The 24,544-nt window shown below is 33.9% G+C and overlaps 1 protein-coding gene across 2 annotated transcripts in view; it reads left to right on the forward strand.

Moving 5' to 3' along the window:
• LOC136829259 (nephrin-like) overlaps positions 1-24,544 on the forward strand; it is a 540,754-nt gene that overhangs the window by 299,221 nt on the left and 216,989 nt on the right. The window contains exon 1 of one of the 2 annotated variants that reach the window (XM_067087601.1): positions 8,808-9,486. The exons of the other annotated variant lie outside the window; for it this stretch is intronic. Within the exon in view, the coding sequence (XP_066943702.1) occupies positions 9,408-9,486 (79 nt within the window). The 5' untranslated portion in view covers positions 8,808-9,407. Of the gene's footprint in view, positions 1-8,807; positions 9,487-24,544 lie in introns of those variants that run through there. 2 annotated transcript variants of the gene reach the window in all.

A 24,544-nucleotide genomic window follows, 5' to 3' on the forward strand; every position in this document is an offset into this window, starting at 1 on the left:
TTGAGGTGATTCAACTAGGTCCACATGACGGTGCCGGCTGGTCCTTTGGGCCTAAACCGCAAGCATAAATTGCTCCCAAGTGTTTTCCCACTTTCGTGCTTGGAGCCCGGGATTCCATTTACCTTGCTTTTCCTTTGGTTTATCCACTGTTACTTTTTGAATTCTTTTTTTAATCCGCGTTTGCCGTAAAAGGTCGAAATTCATGAAGAAGCCTTCTTTACGAATGAAAGCTGCGCAAAATGAGGTGACGAAAATATTGGTACATTAGTAAATTACGTGTAACGAAAGCTTCTGGAATTATTTAAGATCGTCCTAACTCATTTCCATAACTAAGGTCTTATTGCGCCTGGAAATGGTTCTGCATAATCAGAACCGTTACTTCCTCGTAGCCTGGTAGAAAGAGCAAGAACAGTTGCTGGCACAAGGCCCTCTTAGTATAACAAGAACGGAATATATATATATATATATATATATATATATATATATATATATATATATATATGTATATATGTATATATTATTTGTATATAATTAGTTTTTTAGTATTTTATATTTGCTATAATGCATACATAAAATGTGTAGATGTAATTTCTGTAGCCTTCACAAGCATAAGCCCGTGTTGAAGCCAAAAAGTCGTAATTATAAAGAATATTTGGTTTGCGTTTCGAAAATTTTTAACAACATTGATAACTGATTACCATGTCTCCAGATTTGAGACAGGGCTTCTGAAGCTTGTAGACTATTCCATATGCAAAATTTATCTCAAACAGTACACAATCGTTGTCTGAGCGTGTTTATATGAGAGAGAGAGAGAGAGAGAGAGAGAGAGAGAGAGAGAGAGAGAGAGAGAGAGAGAGAGATGGCAAAACTTGAGGATAAACGGGACATAGACGGAGATTTTAGAATTTAAATGATCACAGATTAGGCTTCTTGCAAGCTATGAATACTCAGTTAAAAAAAAATTCCTTTGTAAAAGTCGAAATTTCCCTCCCCTTATATTTTTTTCTATTCATAAATAGTGTTTGTAACCTTAAGGGTTATTAGTGACAATAGACACCTTCAAGTTCACCCTTATGATCGCGCGAGTTCTACTTTACAATTATCTGTGTCAGATTGATTAAGTGATATGAATCGTCGAAAGAAACCCGGACAATGAGGCATCTTTGGGATCTTCTGCTGCTTACAGCTAGACAGGAAAAGACCAGAGACAGTCGTTTATGCCTTTCTTCGACATCGTCTGTCGAAGCAATTGCACCGGGTCTTAAATTGTTCGACTTATGGCAATCGATAGTTTATGTTACGGGACTTTTCCCTTTGCGCCGCTGCACTTAATAGCTCGGGAGAAATTTGGCGCTAAAGGATAATCCTATAAAGTTGCAGATTTTATATTACCTCACCATCTCTCTCTCTCTCTCTCTCTCTCTCTCTCTCTCTCTCTCTCTCTCTCTCTCTGGTAGCTTAGCTGCGATTAAGGCTAATATTCATGGATACTTGAAATAAATTCATGAAAGACTAATGTTGGTAATGGAATGGCCATGCTCCCTTTTTTTTTTTTATTTTAGGACGTAATGGATGAAACTCCTCACGTTGATTCAAATCAGAAATTGTAATCGCATGGCACACATACTTTAACTTATTTCAGCATTGTGCTAAATGCAGTATGCTACAGCAAACCTTATAGAGTGACAATTAGAGAATACTCACTTTGTAGTGAAAGGAAAGATCACCAGTCTTCAGATATCTGTGCAAAAGCCTCATCGGTAGATTGGTGACCGTTTTTTCATGGGTACCCTGTCATGACAATCAGAATTCTGTTAAGTGTGATTCTGACACGACTGACATTCCTGAACAGCTAACATCTCCCTCTCCTTCTCCTTCCCAAAATCTTTAAAGTTTTATATGATCTTGATAGAAAGTGAATTGTCCTAATTACTGCTCTATCAAACCCCTTGAAGACAATTTTATCCATCTTTCACCTTTGGTTAGGCTACTTTTTCCACTTCTTTGTCTTAGATGTTTGTTTTATATAAGTTTACCTTTAGTTCTGTGTGCACATTATATGTGCAATCAATTAATCTTAACATGGTTAATTTTTTCCTGCCAATCAAGTTCAGAAGTAAACAAACAATAGTCGGAAACTGTTTTACCCAATGATGCCATCATACAATGTAATGTTTTGTATGGAAATTTTCCTACTCCATTTTCCACGTACTTTATAATGTTTTGTTTTCTTCACCCTCAAATACCGTGTCATTAACCTATCCCCGTATAATTAAATCTGCATGAGTGCTCTGATTCAGTGGCGACGAATGTGTATATTTTGTACCTTCTTGTGTGCCACTGAATTTAAATATAATATGCAGATGATTTACTGTGTCAAAATTAGCACCAAAAAGTTTATTTCGTTTCCGCAAAAAGATGCCAACTCCTGAATCATTTCATATACTTGAACACGCTAATGATAAAGATGCTTATAAATATTTGATCAATAAAAGAAAAAAATTTTTGATTAATAAAAGACAAAAATATTTGGTTAATAAAAGAAAAATATATTTGATTAATAAAAAAAATATTTGATTAATAAAAAAGAATAAAAAAAACTATGGGAAACAAATTGGTCATGAATAAACAGACTCTTCCTCATGACGTAAGAAACATCCGTCCTGCCCATGGCTGCGTCAATAAAATGTAATTATACAAAGAGAAATCTTCTCTTCAACTGATAGTCTTGTTATTAATAACAAGAGTTTTCTCAGTGGAACGTCATTTAACTCATTAAGAAAATATTAATACTTAGGATATTACATGGCTCAGAAAGTATATTCTGATTTTACTGTGAAATTTTTCATTCTAATTTTTGTAAGCAACACTTTCATTCTATAAGCTCTAAAAATACAATGCACATATCTTTAGATACTCATTCATTTTATTATATCTTGCTAAGCAGTGACCTGTTTATAATGGAATCATCAACCAGTTGCGTTTAATTTCTGATTATACTTCACACTTTCATAATTAAACGGGTAAATTATTTGCATCAGAAATAGCTTTTATTGCTGGACAGTAATAATAATAATAATAATAATAATAATAATAATAATAATAATAATAATAATAATAATAATAATAATAATAATGTACTGTTTAGTTACTAATGATAAGGTCTTTCGGTGACAATTTGAAAATAAGTAATTTCATTACATAATTTTATAGCATGAAATAATTTTATTCTGTGACAGGTGAATGCCAACATCTCTCATCTTCATGGGTAGGCAACTTTGATGTAGCATCCAAATTTGCCCCATTAAGTGATTCGAGTTATCTAAACCGATACTTATCTTAGAACCTAAATGCTGTAAAATGGTCGTGTTATAAATTATATATATATATATATATATATATATATATATATATATATATATATATATATATATATATATATATATATATATATATATATATACACTCTCTCTCTCTCTCTCTCTCTCTCTCTCTCTCTCTCTCTCTCTCTCTCTCTCTCTCTCTCTCTCTCTCTCTCTCTCTCTATATATATATATATATATATATATATATATATATATATATATATATATATATATATATATATATATATATATATATATATATATATATATGTACATTTGCATGTGGTTTTTGTTTCTCCATTTGAAGACTCATGGTACTGTATTTTTGTATTTTTAATCTCTATTTTATACAGATTAAGTTTATGGGCGCGATCCTAAATTAAAGTATATATTTTTTATTTATTGATATATTCATGAAAATATATTCAGTGCTCAAAGTTTCTAGATATCTTATATGTACAAACTTTTCCGGGACTGTTCAATCGTGTTTAAATGGTGGATTTTATAGGTTTTCCCACAATAAACTGTTCATTTCTTTTTCCAAAACTTATACACAATAAACTGTTCATTTCTTTTTCCAAAACTTATACACAATAAACTGTTCATTTCTTTTTCCAAAACTTATACACAATAAACTGTTCATTTCTTTTTCCAAAACTTATACACAATAAACTGTTCATTTCTTTTTCCAAAACTTATACAACATTGGCCGGAACTTTCATAATTTTTATTAAACGTGGCGTGCGAAGGAGATGTAAATAAAACAAATGTTGAGTATGTAGCATAATCTGGGTTTTATAATATTAGTCTTTATAATATTAGTCTTGAAAATATTCAATGGAGGAAGTGTAAATGATCTCGATAAAGATTCAGCACGTATTTGGTATCGTCAGCTCGTCAGGCGAGTATTTATAAATATGTTATGTAAACCTAATATACAGAATGTATTCCAGTTTTAGTAGAGAAGTTATTATAAACAGTGATGCAAGCAGCTAGAGAAAGGTCTGCAGATGTAGGGGCATGATTGTGTGATAAGAAAGGGGGTGGTAATGGTCGATGTTAGGTGAAAGAGTAGTGACTGGGGAGAGTGGAAAAACAACAAAACCTAAAGAGTTTGCAGTTGTTTGCAAGATGAGCAAGTCAGTGCTAGTAAGAGTAAGGTTGTGAAGGGAGAATGAGTGCAAGGAAAGTGGAGCAATGAATGTTAATATGAATGGGGAAAAATGTAAGCATTTTATTGTTAAACTAGGAGTTAGTTTTAACAAATGAAGCAATAGGGGAAGCCAGGAAGATAGCAGAGTGTGAGTAAGAGGTAGGGAAAAGATGTGTTGCGTTTATGAAAGCCAAACTTCGAGTGCACGGAGGATTGTTGAACCGCAAATAAAAAAAAAAATGAAGATACTGAAATTCACAGTTTCCATAGTATAGGTGGAAAGTGGGTATTGGGATGGAAGGGCTGCAATGCCCAGGTGGCGAGAAAGAGCGTGATGGGGAACTTTCTGTCTAGGTGTCTGAAGAAATTAATACTGCGAAACTTTCTTGACGCTGAGGTTATATTGTTTATCTTCCGAAGGCAGCCCTTGTGATGGGAAACATTTTGACGGTGATACACTGTATATATATATACATATACATATATATATATATATATATATATATATATATATATATATATATATATATATATATATATATATATATATACTACATATATATATTATATGTGTGTATGTGTTTGATACTCTATTTATTCATTATGCAAAGTACCACTCGACTTTATTTTAGCTTTGACAAATATACTAGCACAAATGTTTAATAATATTGGATCAATCCTGTTTTTTCTGCATGAACCCATACAAAAGAAGGCTGGATTTTGAGCGTCCAGTTTTAGATAACGTATATTTTTGAATGCCAGTGCACTTTATCGCTTACACGGAAAATAGATAAAATACTCTACTGGTCGTTATGTATGATCAGGCAATAAACGGGCGAAAAAGAGTTTGTTGTGCATTTAGCGAATGGAAAGCTTCAAACGTTCACGTCACATGTTTACTGCAACATACTTACCAGCACAAAAGGCAAAACGGGCTGGGTCCGATATTGACTTTTTTTATTTACTCAGCTCTCGATCTTTCGTTTCTATTAATTCCCAAATAATCCCCGTCTCAAGAGGACCGGTTTGGCACATACGTCCTTCCTTAGCCTTTAGTCTTCGGGAATCTCTTCCTGCTTGCATGTTGCTCTCAGAGACATTCGAAAAAGTCGTGGCATGAAAATGTTCGTTTCCCGTCCCTTTTATCTGTCGAGTTTTTTTTTTTTCTTTTGCCGTTTTTCATATTTCAAAGAGTCAGTTTCAGTGACTTTTTTTTTTTAACTTGATCCTTAATTTTGAGATTTCTTCTCTTCCTCACCATACGCCTAGATTCTGTGAGTTTTTTTCTTTTTTATTTGCGCGAATTTTCATCCTTCTGTTACAGTGCTTCTATATTTCGTTTTTCAAAACACTGTATCCGAATGTACTTGCATTTTTAAAATTTAATTTGGTTTTTTCTTTCGTAGATTTCCTAATTATAAGGTCGTATCCGTCTCCCGCGAGTTCAGTATTCTGAAAAGCCAGTTCTTTAGCCGAAGAAGCATATTTTCATTCCGTTTTTCACTTAATCATTATTCATTTATTAGAACACGCTGGTAATCTAAACAAAACCTTCAAGAAAAAAAAATGAATGTACTTTGTCGCAGAGGTCTCATCGCGTACGAATATGTCTCAGAGGTTTTTCTTTGATTATGAGGACTAATTCAAATTGTGGCATATTTTCTATCTAATACCACCCTCACATCTTATACCTATTACTCTCCTTCATTTCCTGGAGTGAGGAGCTTTGATCTCTCTTAAGGGGAGTTTTGACAATAAAGTAAATCTTAAAATGGATGAATAGGTAAAGCTAAATAAGTATATGTAAATGCTTAAATGCTTGGAGATTCGTAGCCCGTGTGTCGTAGATAGAGAAGTAATTTAGCCTCTTGTCATTAGGAAGGTTTCTTCAACTATGACAGAAGCTGAAGGTGTTTCTTAATCTTCCTCTCTTTCTCCGTCTGTGTGTATATATATATATATATATATATATATATATATATATATATATATATATATATATATATATATTATTACGTGGGTCCCTCAGCTAATGAGTTTAGTTATTATTTACTTTGAATTATATTGCATTGCTTTACCTGAGACCCATGTAATTCTGTCAATTGAGGCCAATTTTAACTCTAAAGGACAGATAGTGAAGAGATCAGGTCACCAGTTAACACTTGTTAACAAAGAATAGAGATTTATTCATAACCACAGAAATGAATTCAGCAATCTTACTGGAATGCTAGTTTCAGCAACACAAGCAAAATAAAATTAAATGGATTATTTACAGGAGCTAACAGCAGCTCTGAATATTAGTCCGACTTCGGACAAATCTTGATGCTACATAGAATGAACACAACATATTTAGGTTTCTCAGACTCTGTATCAGCAATTTACTGCAAGGTCGAATTAAGGCTTCGTGATACTAATGATGCAGATTCTTCTCCAAGAAAGAGGATGTTGCGCAGGCACAAGGTATACGTAATTCTGGAAAAAGGGCATATCCAGATATACAGAAACACTCACGTGTCATTACAAATCACAAGGGGATGATTCTTAGTTAAAAAGTAATATATTTAGCACCATGGAGGATAAGTTATGTGACTTCACTTGGCAACAGTAATTGTACTTGATGGATGACCTCATAAGTGGGATATGTTTTACTAGGCTTTCTTAGTCAGTGACTGTTTAAGAGGGGAAAATCTGCACAAGGGAAAATGAGAGTTGCAGTCGAAGGGAAAGAGAACTGGGAGCAATTGTCAAATCAAGCATACCGCTAGATTAGCTAATGCAGTGATCAGTTGCATGAGAATCCTTGGTCCATTGAAATAGCAAATTTCTCCTCGGTTTGAATAAAGGAGGGAAAAACAAATAATGCTTGGACGAGAGCCTGGTCACATCCTGACCCTGTGACGGCTGCGTGGAAAGTCCAGAGCTGGGGCAGTTTCTCATGTGCTTGCTTCAAAACTCCGCCTACCCAGGCCTTGACCTGGAATGACAATAGACTCGCCAGTACATAGGATTGAGAAGACTGTGCTGTAGGAACAGTGCCTCTTCTGTCCTAGCAAAACCTATCCCTGATTTACGGCACTCTTAAGCTAAAGTCTCGGCTGTTGGGGTATGGAATTTGATAACATTTCTAAATCGAAAACACGGCTTCCCGCTCGTTCTTCCTACATTGCCTGCCTTCTTACTTTAACTAAGATAAACTTCTCGTATTCGATTAAAGCAAGGAAGAGAGTTCGAACAGGCAACATTTATGATATGTATATATATATATATAACACACATATAATATATATATATATATATATATATATATATATATATATATATATATATATATATATATATATATTTATATATATATATATATATATATATATATATATATATATATATATATATATATATATATATATATATATATATATATATATATATACACACACACACACATATACACACACACACACATACACAGACTGAGAAAGAGAGGAAGATTAAGAAATACTTGCAGCTTCTGTCACAGCTGAAGATACATTGCTAATGACGAGAAGCCAAATTACGTCTCTATCTTGGACATATAAGCTACGAATCTCCAAGCATTCAAGAAGAGACAGAAAGAGAGAGAGAGAGAGAGAGAGGGCCCAGAGAGAAAGCCGTCCGAGAGGTGCTTCCCTCTAGTGGTGAAAGCTCTCCACATCTTCCAGCGCTAGTGTGGAACATTAACGCATTTTCTTTTTTCTCGAGAACGCTTCGCATACTATTGCTTGTTTCACTGATTCGTGTATTGTTATTCTTATTGAATGTTTCGTTTGTAAACTGTTATTGTAGTCTTTTGTACAATTGATCGATAGTAGTTGAATATATGTTACGGTAAACAAATAAACTTATCTTACACATATATTTTTCAAATATACGTAGTATCTTTTTTCCTTTTTTTATATCGCCAGAAGAAATGTGAACTCTGTGACGTTGTAGCAATTAATACGGACAGGAATAAATATCCCAGATTTTCGTAATAATCATGAACACCATCTTTCTTCGCATTCACCAAGTAGTCACAAAAATGCTAGATTGCTGAAATGGCAGTCTGTCTGGTTTGCTAACACAGAGAGAGAGAGAGAGAGAGAGAGAGAGAGAGAGAGAGAGAGAGAGAGAGAGAGAGAGCTCGGGGGTCGGGGATATGGTAAGAGAGAGAGAGAGTGTGTGTGTGAGAGAGAGAGAGAGAGAGAGAGAGAGAGAGAGAGAGGAGAGAGAGAGGAGATGTGGCTGTGATGCTGGTAACCGGGGCCCTCTCTAGTCTTGCTCCAACCAGTGTCTAGGCTACACCATTGCCCGCCATCTCTTCGCGAATCTCCCACCCCCCTTTTCTTCCTCACTCTCTAGACCAGCCCTTTGCTCTTGTGGCAGATATAGCAAACGAGCCTCTTTACCCCTCTCGAAAAGAAGAAGAAAATCCTGTGCCCCCCTCTCGCGTAGATATATCGGCGCTTTCGAAAAGTGGACGTTGCTGGGATATAGCATATACATTCGAGCAAGGACCATTTCAATGATCGCAAGAGAGAGAAAACTGGAAAGAGAAACTTGCATTCGTAAAAGACAGTAATGATTCGTCAGGAGTGTGTCGGTTATATCAGTTCTCACATACTGCCCTCGAGTATGGGTGTCCGTCGTGTGAAGGGATGCTGAAAAATAAAGCGAGTTGCATAGATTAGAATATATAGAAATAATAATAAGAAAAAGAAATTCATTTTTGGAAATACTGTGGTTCCAAAGAGGAAAACTGCATTCTGGATGGTGGCCCTGCTGCCCAGATGGGCTAGAACATGCACAGCTTCTACCGCAGTGGTTAGGAAGCACGACACAGACCAAAAATCCACACGGGAACCTATGGTACAATGATTGCCAAAGAGAATCTGTGGATTTTAGTGTGGCTGATCGCGTTGTCTAGCTGCCATGCGAGGAATGTCGAGGAGAGTGAGTATGGTAGCTATTACTTTTTATCACCTCTATTTGTTTCGTAGCCCTGTGCTTAGATAGTTCGTTGTTTCTGATAAAGAAATCGATGCAAGGAAAATAAAAGGCAAAGTTTCGCTGTGTGGTCGTTGTGGCCGGCTTAAAAGTTAATGGGGAAAAGATTTAGAAAATTTTTTTTTTTTTTGTCATGTATGAGTTGTTTCTTAAGATATTATTTTCAGTATGAAAAAAATAATTGTAAAATACATATGATCCTACATACACGGTTAAGGGCATAAATAAACATGCAAAATATTAGAATAGCAGATGGTTTGAAAGCAAAATTTGTTTACTAGTTAAATTTCTCCCCATAATTGAACCTACCTCTAATATCAATTGTGGTATCTCTTCTTCTTCTTCTTCTTCTTCTTCTTCTTCTTCTTCTTCTTCTTCTTCTTCTTTTATGTAACGAGCGATCCTCTGACAGAAATTTGTGAAAGAATGAAGGCGTTCTACACATTCCTTGAGAAACAAATATCATAAAATATAGTAAGATCAACATTCTTGCCCCGGCCCCCGAATACATAATTATGCCGCAGAATGTAAGACTAATTAGAGAGGTATACAGCAATTAGCTTTGAATTACAACAATTACTTTCGAATGGAAATTATTACCAGTGAACACTAATGTTGGGAAATAGATATATATTGCCTCTTAACCATTTTCCCTGACATCTGATTCCTTTGTCATCCATATGAAAGTTGTGTTTTCATATTTTCATGTTTTGATATTGGAAAAGATTCCTAATAAAAGCCGAGCTTCTGTTTTTACCGTAGGGAATGGTTTATAATCATGTGGTCCCTGTGCCATATTATGACCCAGTGCCAAAATCTGTCGCAGTATTTAGTACAGTGCCAAAAGATTTGGTTAATCTTCACATCATTCCTCCTTTGCCGGACCTGAGTCTTTCACAAGAATAATGACTCTCATGAATGGTTATGAAATTGGTTCTTTTCGAATTAAAAGGCCTCGCGAGCTTCGTATAGAGGACGTCATTAATGAACTGAATAAATCTATGAGGCAGAGCTAGCTCTGTGTGATGGCCAATTATCCTTGCAAATTGTTATTGCAGTCATTACGCGCAAGGTTATTGCAACCGTAGGTGAAAAAGACTGAAGCTTTATTTAAAATAAATTTGAATAATAGGCTATATATATTAATGAGGGTTGCTTTTCCTTATATATATATGTATATATATATATATATATATATATATATATATATATATATATATATATATATATATATATATATATATATATATATAGTAGTATGCAAACACATACACACAATTACGTGCACACATACACATGACATACAGAGTATAATTTATATACATATATACAGTATATATATATATATATATATATATATATATATATATATATATATATATATATATATATATATATATATATATATATGTTGTTACTTTTTTGGGGGATCACATGATGTAACTACTGATCTACTATTACCCAACAATTTTTATTATTATTATTATTATTATTATTATTATTATTATTATTATTATTATTATTATTATTATTATTATTATTATTATTATTTATTATTATACCTTTATGTTACGTGAGATGGGAGAAATAATGAAATGGTCTTCTGTTGGGCTTGTTGAGAGTCGGCATGTTTTACTCAAAATAACACGGTTGGAAGTTAGTAATTCACACTGTTCGGGACTGATGTTTTTCTCATTATAAAATCGAGGTAATCGTCAAAATGTCATGCATTGTATTATTTTTGTAGATCAGACTTATGTATATGAATAGTCATACATTGTTGTAGATGCGTAAACCCACAGTTTTATACATGTCTGTTTTTCTATGTCTGTCTTTTTATCTATCTATTTACCACACACGCACACACACACACACACATACACATACATACACACGCATATACATATATACTACACACTCATATATATATATATATATATATATATATATATATATATATATACACATATTCTCGTATATACATATACAGTATCACAGGCAATGGAAATAGTTCATAAGCATCTTTCTAAAGTATTCGCCTTGTAATTCAACCCCAATTGATTGCTGACAGCCTGAGAGTCAAAACTTCCGGAAACGCCCAAGCGGGGTGATATATATATATATATATATATATATATATATATATATATATATATATATATATATATATATATACATATATATATTACTCAGTGAAAATAATTTTTATAAATCTTGATAGATTTACCCTCTCGAAGTTCCAATTTTTTTTTTTTCTTAAGCAAACACTCCAGTTATCTGACAAACCTCTTAAAGCTGTTGTCCTCTTAATCGTTTGGGTTGTATGAGATCTTCCGTGTGTATGTTTCGTATGAAGAGACATTGAATGCCATATTTTTTTTTTTTAATTCAGGCTCTCTGGCGATGAAATATAGTGTGCGTTTATATCGCATGTCTTTAAAAGTCTGCCTATAGGCTTAAAAAGGAAAAGAAACAGATTTTCTATCAGGAACACAGATGTCCTTTCGCCGTTCCTTTTCTTCAGTGTTCGTCGTATTTTGAAAGTCTTTTCGAGGCTTTTTTTATTCGTAATTCGTTCGATTCCCTTCGTTTACAAAAAGATTTGACTAGAATGGCCTCTCTCTATTAAAAACAGTGTTTAAAACTAATGTTTTTCGAGGCATTTTTTATTCGTAATTCGTTGGGTTCCCTTCGTTTGCAAAAAGATTTGACTGGAATGGCCTCTCTCTATGAAAAATAGTGTTTAAAACTAGTTTTATATCCCTGTAAAATTGAGCATCAAATCCGTATATTCCTTTTCTTTCAACAGTAACGATGAATAATTAGTGGATTTTTGTTTTACCAATTTCCAAATAAAAGTTCACTGAGAGTTATGCTTTACAGAAGACATCCTCGAATTCCCAAAGGAATGATTAATGACACCATGAAACAACATCAAATTCTCTTCAACGGATTGAAGTAGGAAAATCAACAACATAAAACTGTGTATAGGAAATACACGTTGCCTAATTACGTTTGTATTATAAACATGGAAATGTCTGATTCTCTATGCATGTGTGTAGGCATACTGTACGCTCATGTATATTGATAAGCATGTTGATAGGATCGTTGTCATAACTGCTGGTAATGTAATTTAATTTCGGTGTATTATTTTGGCTCTTTTACCTAATAATTTTCTTGTTGAAACGAAGTTCATTTTCCCGCCTTGTGTTCAGTAATTGAACAGAACTGTGTGAAAAGATTTTGCCGTCAAAAGGATGTCTCTGTAAGGGCATTCCAATACTGGTAAAGGAGTGTGAATTGTAATTATTACTAAATGATGCGATATCTTATTTCCAGCTAGAATGTCTTGCCTATTATATTTCGTTAAATAAATGGTATAATAAATAACTTTCTTGTTCATTAACGATATGAATCATGTTCATTAAAATTAGTTTGTTATATATAATAACAACAGCTTCTTTGTTGCGAATTTTATATTTTAAACGTTTCTTTTTTTCAAAAATCTTCCGCAAGAAATAAACCGTTTTAGGGTGATACATTTCCAAATTTTTGCCTCCACATAACTTTCTTGTTCTTTAACGATATGGATAATGCTCATTAAAATTACTTTGCTAAACAATGTATATTGATAACAACAGTTTCTTTGTTGCGAATTTTATATTTTCCACGTTTCTTTTTTTCAAAAATCTTCCGCAAGAAAAAAACCGTTCTAGGGTGATACGTTTCCAAATTTTTGCCTCCACATTCTCTTTACTGCAAAAGAATTACTTTGCTATATACAATTTTATATTTTACACGTTTCTTTCTTTCAAAAATCTTCCGCAAGAAAAAAAACCGTTCTAGGGTGATACGTTTCCAAATTTTTGCCTCCACATTCTCTTTACTGCAAAAGACGAAGGGTGAAATAAAATAAAAAGGACGGCTGCAGGCGAACCCTCTTGCAATATCCGCTCAGAGAGCGAGGCCGAAAACCTCTTGTCCGAACAAATTCTTTACCTCAGTACCTCGATGGGCCTTTGGTGTTCACATTGCCTCCGAAAAGATGCAGTGGCATAACTTGAAGTGTAAAAAAAAAAAAAGGTTCTCCTTTCCACCCAAGAGTTTTTTTTTTTTTTAGCCGTTTTAAAATATGGAGTTTTTTTTTTTTTTTTTTTTTTTAAGTATGACTTTTCGTTGAGTGTTCCGATGTTTCAAGGTATGTCGTGATCGATTGCTTGGCGTGAAAAATTATCCTGGCTCATCTATTATATGAATTGTAAAACTAAATCTTTTTTTTTGAGTGTGGATTTCTTTGGCAGTATTTTCCGAAATATTGCATTTCTATCCTTTATCTCATTTTTACGTTTTCTAAGCTAGTATCAACTTTAGTTTAGAAAACGTAAAAAGGGAATAAAGGGTAGAAATGTAATATTTAGCAAGAAGAAATTATATTGATTTAATCGTATGCGCTAATCAGATAATATTCAAAAGATTCAGTCCTTCTTCCCCCTCTGACGACGTAGCTTTAAAATATAATTTGATCTCGAGCGACGAGGATTTGCAAACTTCCGTATTTTCCGGAGACGTGGAAACAACCTCGTGTTTTCGTGCGGAATCTAAGTGAGATATTGTAAAGCGACATCTTTGTAAACACGAAGCCTCAGGTAAAGAATATTTTCTTCAGTAGTTTCAGCCACTAGCTGTTTGTCTTATAAAGAAGCAAACTAATAACTTTCAACCAATATAACTCCTCATGTCGTCCCAACTTTTACTGAACACTTCTGAAGAGTAAGGAAAGTTTTTGTAGCAATACAAAGATTTCATTTGGAAGAAATGAACATTCCTTTTTCGTCCTAAATATTTTTAGGTAATCGTATAAGTATAGGAATATTTTTTTGAGGGCTCCAATGTCAGTGCTGAAGCATATTATAGTATGGTAAGGAAGGCTGTTTAGGAAGCATTTTATTTTATTATAAAAAGAAAAGGCATAACTTGGATCTTAGAAAAACTCCTTAGTTGACAATTTTAAAATCCACTGAATTTAGGCTGACGTTATAGTGTAAGAAATATATCAAGGCATTTTGAATAAAGAGAAAATGTGAAATTTACTACCAGTGTAACATGTAGTTCGTAGCAAAACCTTGCACGTCTAACTTTGATAACTTTTGAATTATCAACCGGTTTGAAGAAAAGGCTTTAAGAAAATGCATATATTTGGGTAGAATCATTTAGAGATAATTATTACTGGTAGATACAAGATGCGATAATTTCGATAAGTACCTGAAGAATCTTTAAAAAAAAATTAAATTAATTTCCCATCAGTTGACATTGTTACAGTATGTCAAATAATGAAAGTTCACTCATTCTAACTGGCTGCAAAATATCTTACTCAGTTCGTGCTAACAATTGAAAAAAGAACAGCTGGGGTGATTTTCTTTCCTGAATGACCATCCACTTTACAGAATGACTTGGCTGGCAAAGCGTTACCTTTTGATATTGAGTGTGTTAAAACCCTTCATACTCTTTACCTTAATCGCCCCCTGACGTACTTATTCCTTTGTCAGTAACGTTTGATGATGAAGAAAAAGCAGTGTCAATACTTTAATGTCCTCACATTAAACTGAGTCACACAATAGCTATAGTCTCTTCTTGTATAAGTGATTCTTTAATTGACTTCTTAGGCGAGCCTCTCCTGTGGCTATTATTAACTTTGACCCTGATAAAATCACGTCCTGGTCCACTGTTTAGAATACAGTTTTCGTTATTTATTTAAGGGAAAGAAACGAGTATTCGTTATCAAGGCACGGTATCCTTCCATTTAAAAACGGTTTATTGAGTGTGTTTTCCGGCTCCATAGAAGACTGTGATGAGGACTAGTGAAAAGCCACAAACAGGTTTCAAAGTGTCACACTTCCTCTTCAGTGTGTCACCTAAATGTCACACAATTAAAAGCAAAAATACACTGAGGAGGAAGATTCAGGATCTGTCAGTGGAAGAACACACTGAGGAAGAAGGTTCAGGATCTCCCAGTGGCTTTTCACTGGAAAGAAGCCTTGATCTACTTTTTTTTTTATATTTCAGTTTATGGATTGTAATGGGTCTCAGTTCATCACTGAAACCTGTCTTAGAACCAAATAAACAACGAGCGTTTAGAAACGAACACTTTTAAATAGAGAAGATTAAAGAGAATGAATAACTTCAAGCTGACGAGACACATTCCCTCTTGTAACTCGGGTCTGGAAGGCTTCCGGTTTGACCGCCAAGCAATGCAAATAGCAGTTTATCATTATTCCCATTTTTCATACTGCAGCTGTTACTTGTTACTAGATTACAAAGGTCACACACTCACTCTCTCTCTCTCTCTCTCTCTCTCGCTCAGGTCAGGTACATGACCTTTCATGACTGAACAACACATACTCTTCTTCCGCGTTACCTGGACTTTCAAACTATCTCCTTGAATGTAGGCTAATTACGATTCATTGCAACTTTGTTGTCCGTGATTTAATTTTTTATTTATGAGGAAGATTAACGTTCTGTTGTTTATAAACATCGGAAGATTAGAGCATGATGTTTTGCGCAGGATCGCGACAGCTTAGAAAACTTTAGTCTGAATACATTCGTTACATATGCAGAGATTAAAGAACTCGTAACAAATTGACTTTTTACGGTTTTGAGTGTAATAGTTGATGTTTTTCTTTTCATTAGAAGTCTGCGAACGTAATAAGCAATCTGCAAAGTAATGAGTAGGCTTTCTTCATGCATTACAGTTTGTAAGTTTCGGATGTTTCCAGTAATACTAATTTTCTCATTATTTTCAGACGGAACTTACCTACATTTAAGAAGCAAATGAATGTAGTTGATTAGTTAATTTCAGTGAATTATAGCATAATAACCATTGTTTATTCGTGTATGTGGAGAGTGGAACCATTATTATTGATGGTGTTATAGTTCCAATTAGTTATTTTTTCAGTCCATTTTTTCCCATCAACCAAGAAAAAATTTTGGTTTTCTTAACTCGGTACTTCTCTTGAATGCAAAATAAAAAAAAAAACCGACTTTTAGTGTAATTTTATAAAGTTTCACTTATGTTATCTTTGCACGCATTAACGAGACAGGAAAACAAATATTCTTAAAAAATGTAATTATTTCAATAAACATTTATGATGTTTTCACTTCAAATAATCCTGTGTCGTCACATATTTCCTTACCTTTGTAAAGCAAGACCTACTAGAATGTAATCTAAAACTTTTATTTTTTTTATTTTAAATGTATTCTAATCATACCGGATAACCAACACATCGTATGGTATGCATGTATGTTTGGCTGTGGTCCTGACAAAATAATGCATACATTTCCATTTTACCTACTGTAAGTGGCGCAGTGATTTCGAATTCCTCTTGTGCTTAAGTTTTCAATCGTAACCATTTCTACTACGCCCTAATTCTAAGGAGAAAACTCTTCTATCACTTCCGTATCATGACATTATTTTTGTAGCCTTAATCTAATTGCACACCTTTCTCAACAATACTCACAGACAACAGTGTTCTGAAAGGTTGCAGATTCTCCTGTTTTTTTCTAAGTCTGATCCCATCCACTTCTAACCCTTTTATTCGTCGTCTATCCCCTTTTCCACTTCACTTATTTGATTTATTTGGGGTTAGGCTATATATTGGCATTTGGTTAACCGTTGGACTATCCTCTGTGTAGAAGTGAACAAGTGGCAGTATAACAACTAATTTCTGTAGTGTTTTCTTAACAAACCTCAATTTTTTCCAGTCAAGTCTTGTCACAAGAAATACAAAGTTTAGCTGATTTTATTCGTATTGAAATGACATCTTGGTGATAATGGCATCTATGAAAATTTAAGTACCGTAGTTAGCAAGGATAGGCTTGACCTAGGGCATCTAATTCCCCTTAATTATAGTTTGTAAGTTGCAATAACATTTGTTTATGCCTAAGTTATACAGAGAGAGAGAGAGAGAGAGAGAGAGAGAGAGAGAGAGAGAGAGAGAGAGAGAGAGAGAGAGAGAGAGAGAGATTGTAAAGTACCAGTGATATCACTCTGAACAATAACGGGGTCTAAAAATGTACAGCCCAAATAATTTACGGCTTAAAACTTGTAGTGGCCCGCATCTTGAGTTTGTCCATAAAAGAAGTAATTAGTCTTTCATAATATGTAAACTATCTAAGACTGTATATGGAAAGATACAGTTAGATTAAATGTATATATATGATATATTTTATAGATTTTATATACACATGTATATATATATATATATATATATATATATATATATATATATATATATATATATATATATATATATATATATATATATATACATACATGAGTAATCTTAATGACATTTTTACGAATGTTATTTATCAAAAATGTTTCAAATTTTCTTTTGTCATTTGTACCAAGTAATATTTACAGCCGAATAACAAAGCACGCTGGAAACACAGGCTTCTTAGGCATTAGGTATTCATGATGAGGACAGAGTTTCATGAGGAATTTTGGGAATGCATTTTGCTCATACAAAAATTTTGAGGATTAAAAGGCACGTTGTAAATTCCGCCGTGAAAGCATGTGGTGCGATTCATGTTCACTATTTTACAAGCACAATTTTTTTTTTATATTTTCCTTAGGACGAAAAAAATTTTTTTTTCTATCCAAGACTTGCCGTTATTCAGCAGAAGTTGCTTTCTCTTATTTTTTTCCCTTCCCAAGCATTAAAAGGCAACTTAATTTCCCACATAGGTTTAGGGGATTTAGACAATAATTATTGGAAAATACTTTTCACAAATCAGAATAACGCATCACATTGCAATTTGTTATCCCCTTATTATTTTACGAGTATTTCTGCTATATGACGAACCGAGGTGTTAGTGCAAAGAAAATTGAATACGTTCAGTCCAAATCTTGCATATAAAACTTTTGTCTTCTTCAGTAACGTTGTTCTGTTGCTAATGGGAAGACTTTCTTTCTTCTAATTTAAAAATGCAGATTACTAAAGAAGGAGATTCTGTACAATCCGACTTTGGTCCAGGATTTCCGAAAGATGAGAGGACCAGGTCCTCTGCAAATGGAGCACTGCTTTAAAAGAATTGATTATAAGCGTCATGTTTATGAAGTCACGGCATTTTATCTTTAAGGTCATGGCTTGAATGGTTTTCCCAAAACTGCTAAGAGTGAGGTTCATGGGAGTGCTTGAAAGGTGCACGGCCAAGTGTTAAGTCTAAATATAGATTTGCGAATATTTTAAAGATTTAAAGTAGCTTCACGTTTTCATGTAACCTTACGTAAATTTCCTTGTAGTCTAAGGTAACTTATGTCTCCTTATTGTGGTATCGTCTTAACTTTAATTGTTATGCAGTAAATGCAGTTATTATTCAGGAAGTAAATGCAATTATTATTCAGGCAGTAAATGAAATTATTTTTCAGGCTTGTATTCTTCCATGCGATGTTTTCCACTGATCGATGGACAGCCGTCTAGCGATTTCAGTTTCTAAGTGGCATTCATAATTTTATACAAACCTACAAATGTTCAAACGTGAATACCTGTGCTTTACCATACCTTTGGAATCCAAACATAGATTTTATCAAACCTTGAGTACAGCTTATTTTACTGTTACCATTCTAATCGTAATTTTACATAAGTTTTCACCCATGAAAGCAAATTACTTTTCCTAGTAGCAGTTCCATAAAAATATTCTCAGTGCTATATTTTTGCTTGAAAATGAACTGTTGTTATCATTAGGAAAGGAAATTCCGATGCATCATAGATTTTAGTCTCTAGATAAATGAAATATTAGTTCCTACCAAGCAAACAGTCTCATGTTTTTCGTTGTATTTTGTAGATCTTCGAAATTATTAATCAAATTCATAAAGATAAAAGCTATGTACCGGCTACTGTCATGGGAATATTTTGTACGGAAAAAAATGGTTAAGTTAGACTAGCTTGTTGCTATAATAATAATAATAATAATAATAATAATAATAATAATAATAATAATAATAATAATAATTTACTTTCACCATTCACAGTCGCGAGAAATGAAAACAAGTAGCCCACGAAAATGTAGTTCATGAATAAATTATACATTTTCCTTGTTTTTAGCCTAATAAAGTGATTTCTATGCAGAGAGAGGGGTGGGGCTTTCTACTTTTGTCCTTGATTGAAATGCAAATCGCCTGGGAGAACTTGTCATTGACTAAATATACTGATATATCCTGCCATCTGCCCCTCTCCACTCCACTGATATCTGGTCAACGTTCTGCGATTGTCCTAATTTTGAATGTGGTTATCCTAGCTGCAACTGACACACCACTGAAAGCTACATTTGTAAAACTTTTGTTTTGCTTTACAGCTCTGTGTATAGTAATTAACTAAACGAAAATGGTTTTGAAGTATATTTTTATTTTTGTAAAAAAAGTTTTGCTGCGATTATCATCTGTCTTTGTAAAACTCTTGTTCTACTTTACAGCTCTGTGTATAGTAAATAATTAAACGAAAATGTTTTTTAAAGTATATGTTTATTATTGCAAAAAACGTTTTGCTGAGAGTATCATCTGTCTTTGATGTAAATATGAGATTTCTCCTCAGTCGGTAAACATATTTTTTTTTTTTATCTATCGTATGACGACTAGTTTTGATTGTGGGAATACAACGCATGATTTATATTTTACCTCTGGAGAAATAACAAGAATTCACTTACATTTTTTGCTTTAACAATTGCTGGCAGCAGCTGCTTTTTCATACATATTGTTAGAGCTGCAATCCTGTAATTTACTTCCTTTAGTTATGATTTGAAACTGATGAACAACGAACGCACATTCATTTAGAAGTAGTTTTTGGATAAAATCATATTGTTTTGTTCCTATAGACACTACATTTCTTTTCTCTATTGGCGTATAGACCTTCACATCTGCTATTCATCTCCTCCTTAAAATCACACACACACACGTACATACATACATACATACATACATACATACATACATACATACATACATACATACATACATACATACATATTAAGTAAACACATTTGGCTCTTAACGATTCTCAAACCTGTGTTGGCAGTAATTCAGTTGCTCCGAATTTCACACTAATCCAGAAAAAAATATGATTAAATTCCTATTCCAAATAGCAATCAATGACAATTACTACGCGAAGTTTTCAGTAATGAAACCTTTCTTATACATTAATTAGATAATTTGTAATTATTCGTATTCGTGCTTTTACGTGCATAATTACCAATATTAACCCACGATACAAGAGATACTGCAGTTTAAAAAATGGCTTAGTAGGGTGTGCTAAAGAGAATACGCTTGGGCTGTAACTACCAACTGGTAAAAGCGATCATACGATGATAATAGTCATAATTTCTGTGTTAAAAATGGCCCTGGTTATAAGAACAGTTTTCCCACCTAAAAGTAAGGAATGGTGAAAAATGCTAACAATACCAGTCTTCCATCTGAGAAAGTTATGCAGACTCGATCTGCATGTAAGAGCGATTATTTCGAGTAATAGCACAGTGCAAAATAAGCTGCGTCCCATGCAGAAGTTAACAGCATGAAGTAGAAAAGAAAAAAATAGGGAGACGTGTTAATAAATAACCGTATCAATCAACGGAGAGGAAAGGCGGAAATGTTAAAAAAAAATGGTAATTGCTACGTGATATTACTTAACTAAAAGAAGGTAATAAATTCATTAGGGGAATGTTTTAAAACTGCTGGAAAGCCCCGAGTTGTAATGGAAAGAGAGAAAACCTGACGCGTTATCATCATTACTTATTCATTTGTATTTGCATAACCTTGAGTTATGCTCAGTGCTCTGATATTGTTTTCAGTGATGAAATGCTGATTGGTACCTAATTCCTTCTGCGAAGGTTCATTTATCTCTCGTGTATCTGTAGGGTCTCTCAGAAGGTTTATCGCTCAGACTGCAAAATATTCTTGGAATTGTAATGTTACCTGCTTAAGTTACGGAATACGACTTTTGAACTGGTTTCCTAATTAAGTCTATGATCCAGCATTCACACCGCCACGAATGATGTGAGGTGAAACGCCAGTAATTGAAATTTCTAAAAGATTAAGCGTAATGAGATTGTTGAGAGATTAAGCAGGCATACAAATTATTACAAATAATTAAGATATACTTAAAAGACATGCAGGTATCAGCAAAATATCAAAAAGGGTTAAAGAACATTACAAAGACCTCAGATAATCCAAAAGACTGTACTGATATGCTTAAAACTAGATAAAGTACAAAACAAACTGAGCTGATTCATAGATAACGCGAGACAATCTGAAAGATTCAGCAGTCATGTAGACAACTGCAAGTAATATAAAAGGGTCAACAGACGCAGAGGGAGCCAGGTTTCAACAAGGAATAATTTTGACAGTGGAACAAATTCCGGACGTTGCAGCCTCCCTAATCAGAAGGGGTTTATTGTTGTGATGAACTTGCATTGCGTCATGTCATCATAGGTACTCCACTTCCTTTTCATACACTAATTCTCTCGCTCTGAGATTTTGGTAAACGCTGTAACAAGTTTGGTAAATGACAACGATTCTCTTTGACGCAGGTCGTTCGTGAATTTTAATTACGAGTCTTTGTAAAAGCACGTTAATTAAAAATATTCGAGTAACGATTCGCATCACCTTACGAGGCTTACTACACTGCTTTGCATTGCAATTAATTTGGATTCCTTATTTTTTTCTTATGCGACTGTGAGAGGACAATTTCTCCCTTACTGAAACGGGAAATAAAAAGATGAAATGATATTCGCCTCATATTAAATGTCAGGTTTGGATTCACCGAATAGCACGCTGTATTCTCAGACAGGTGTTACTCGTGTGGCACGAGGCCCTCGGAATACAGAACAGGTTGAATTTCCTGGAATGCAAATCCATGAGCGTTGTATGTTTCTACATATGAGAATAAACCTCAAACTGGAAAATGCGAAACTGTCTGGCTCTGATTATGAGCTGCGAGCGTTTTGGAAAGAGCTGTTGGAAATATTCAAGTTACGTGATACGCAAAGCCACTGACTATTTAGATAAAAAGAAAATAGTTGTTGACGTGATTTTAGGGCTTGAAAATGCCTTACAAGCTAAACTTTGATCGTAAGACTTTTTATATAAAAAAATAGCTAAAAGTCCTTGAGGAATATTGCTGTAATTTTAGATTCAACCCATGTAATATGTTTATATTTTGAAACACCACTGCTTGCACAATTTAGTTTATCTGAGTCAAACCAAGCTGAATGTGCCTCTGAAAATTTTACGGCATAGTGTTATATCTGTGAAGCGTTTCGACAAATCTTTTCCTCGTTTCTGCAACTCGAGGATTGAAAAGACACTGAATGTTGTATTTGAAATATCCCTAGTGCATTGGCGGTCCGTTTTGATGAAATAAGTCAAATGTAATTACAGTAGATGGATGATAATAATTTACCACTTAATATTATTCCATTTTTCACATATCCTACAGAAATGTGTTTTTTCCATAGTTTTTTCCGGGAAAATTATCATTTTTACACATTTCTAACATTTATTCAGTGCCGCAATGAATAAATGTTCAGTATTTTTTTTCCAACCATGCGTTAATTGTAGCCCTTGTAACTTCAATCCTGTAAGAAGCATATCTGTTGTACTTCGGCGCTGAACACCTCTTTTTCTGCCTCTCATTTTCCCCCGTCGTGTCTGATCGAATTGAGAATTTAGGCTATCCGTATCATGATGATTTATGTTTCGTGTTTAAAAGCCACGCGATTAGAGAGTTTCTGTTTTTCATGTACCTTAACTGTACCTCGAAGACCAAGGGCTCTAAAATTACACATACACAATATATGTGTATAGTTACGCATAAAAAGGCAGGTGGAAACTCATCCATAATCCGGACAGACGAAGCTTGACATTCTCCTCCTCGTCCCTCTCGTCCAATTCAAGGATTAGAAAAAGGATTACAAGTCACGGGCAGTAATCACAAAAGCAATCATCATTAGCAAGACGGGACAAGAGAAGAGTAGAGATTTCAGCGGGAGAAAAAAAAAAAAAGAAAATGCAGTGAAAATTGTTTATCTAAGACCGGGAGACAAAGTGCATTGTTAGGAGGAGATGAGACGAACGTTGGAAGCACCAGATGAAAACATAGATTACAATGAAGATTAAAAGAAGGTTGATGGGGCCAGTTCCATACACGAGGGAATGAAAAGGGGAGACTTAATGAAAAGGAAAAGAGGGTGAATGTGACGAAATCAAGCGACAAAGGACTCGAAAGAAGAAGCAGAAGAAGAATCGGAGGGCAAAAGGGAACGAGAGGAGTTTTGCAATTGCGCCGTGAGACTGGGTGACGATTTCAAACGGAACCTTCCTGAAAAATATGATATTATGAATTGATGAATATAAATCATAAGAGATGCATGCAAGAATAGGAAATTGATGCTGTTACTGAATATAATATTTTTTGATACGACAATAACGGCAAAACCAAAGATGTTAATTATGACCTCGATGAAAATAATACACTCTTGGGTAAAGATAGCTGCACCGTCGAAAAATTATGTCAATAAAGATGGTAATTACAACAGATGGGATAGAAAAGGAGTATAGGGAATAAAGGGTGCCGAGATATGAGTAATTAAAGACGCGAGAAATTTGAAAGGGTAAAGAGAGGGAGTAATTTTCCTTCATGAAGGGAAGCAGATAAAGCTGTTGGATCTGTAAATCGCCAAACGGAACAAAGTTAATGTAAATATTAGAACAACAAGCGTACACTGTGGTTGAAATTGAATGATAAACTTGAATGATCACTTGAATGTCTTCGATAAAGAAAGACCCACAGAATTTGGTGATGTCTAAATTTTTCTTCTCGTCAGGAATGCATAAGCTACATGAAACAGTTTAATCTGATAAATTATGTCGTACTTTATATATATATATATATATATATATATATATATATATATATATATATATATATATATATATATATTTATATATATATTATGT

Source organism: Macrobrachium rosenbergii, chromosome 44 (genome assembly GCF_040412425.1).
Source record: "Macrobrachium rosenbergii isolate ZJJX-2024 chromosome 44, ASM4041242v1, whole genome shotgun sequence".
In the NCBI taxonomy this organism is placed as follows: domain Eukaryota; kingdom Metazoa; phylum Arthropoda; class Malacostraca; order Decapoda; family Palaemonidae; genus Macrobrachium; species Macrobrachium rosenbergii.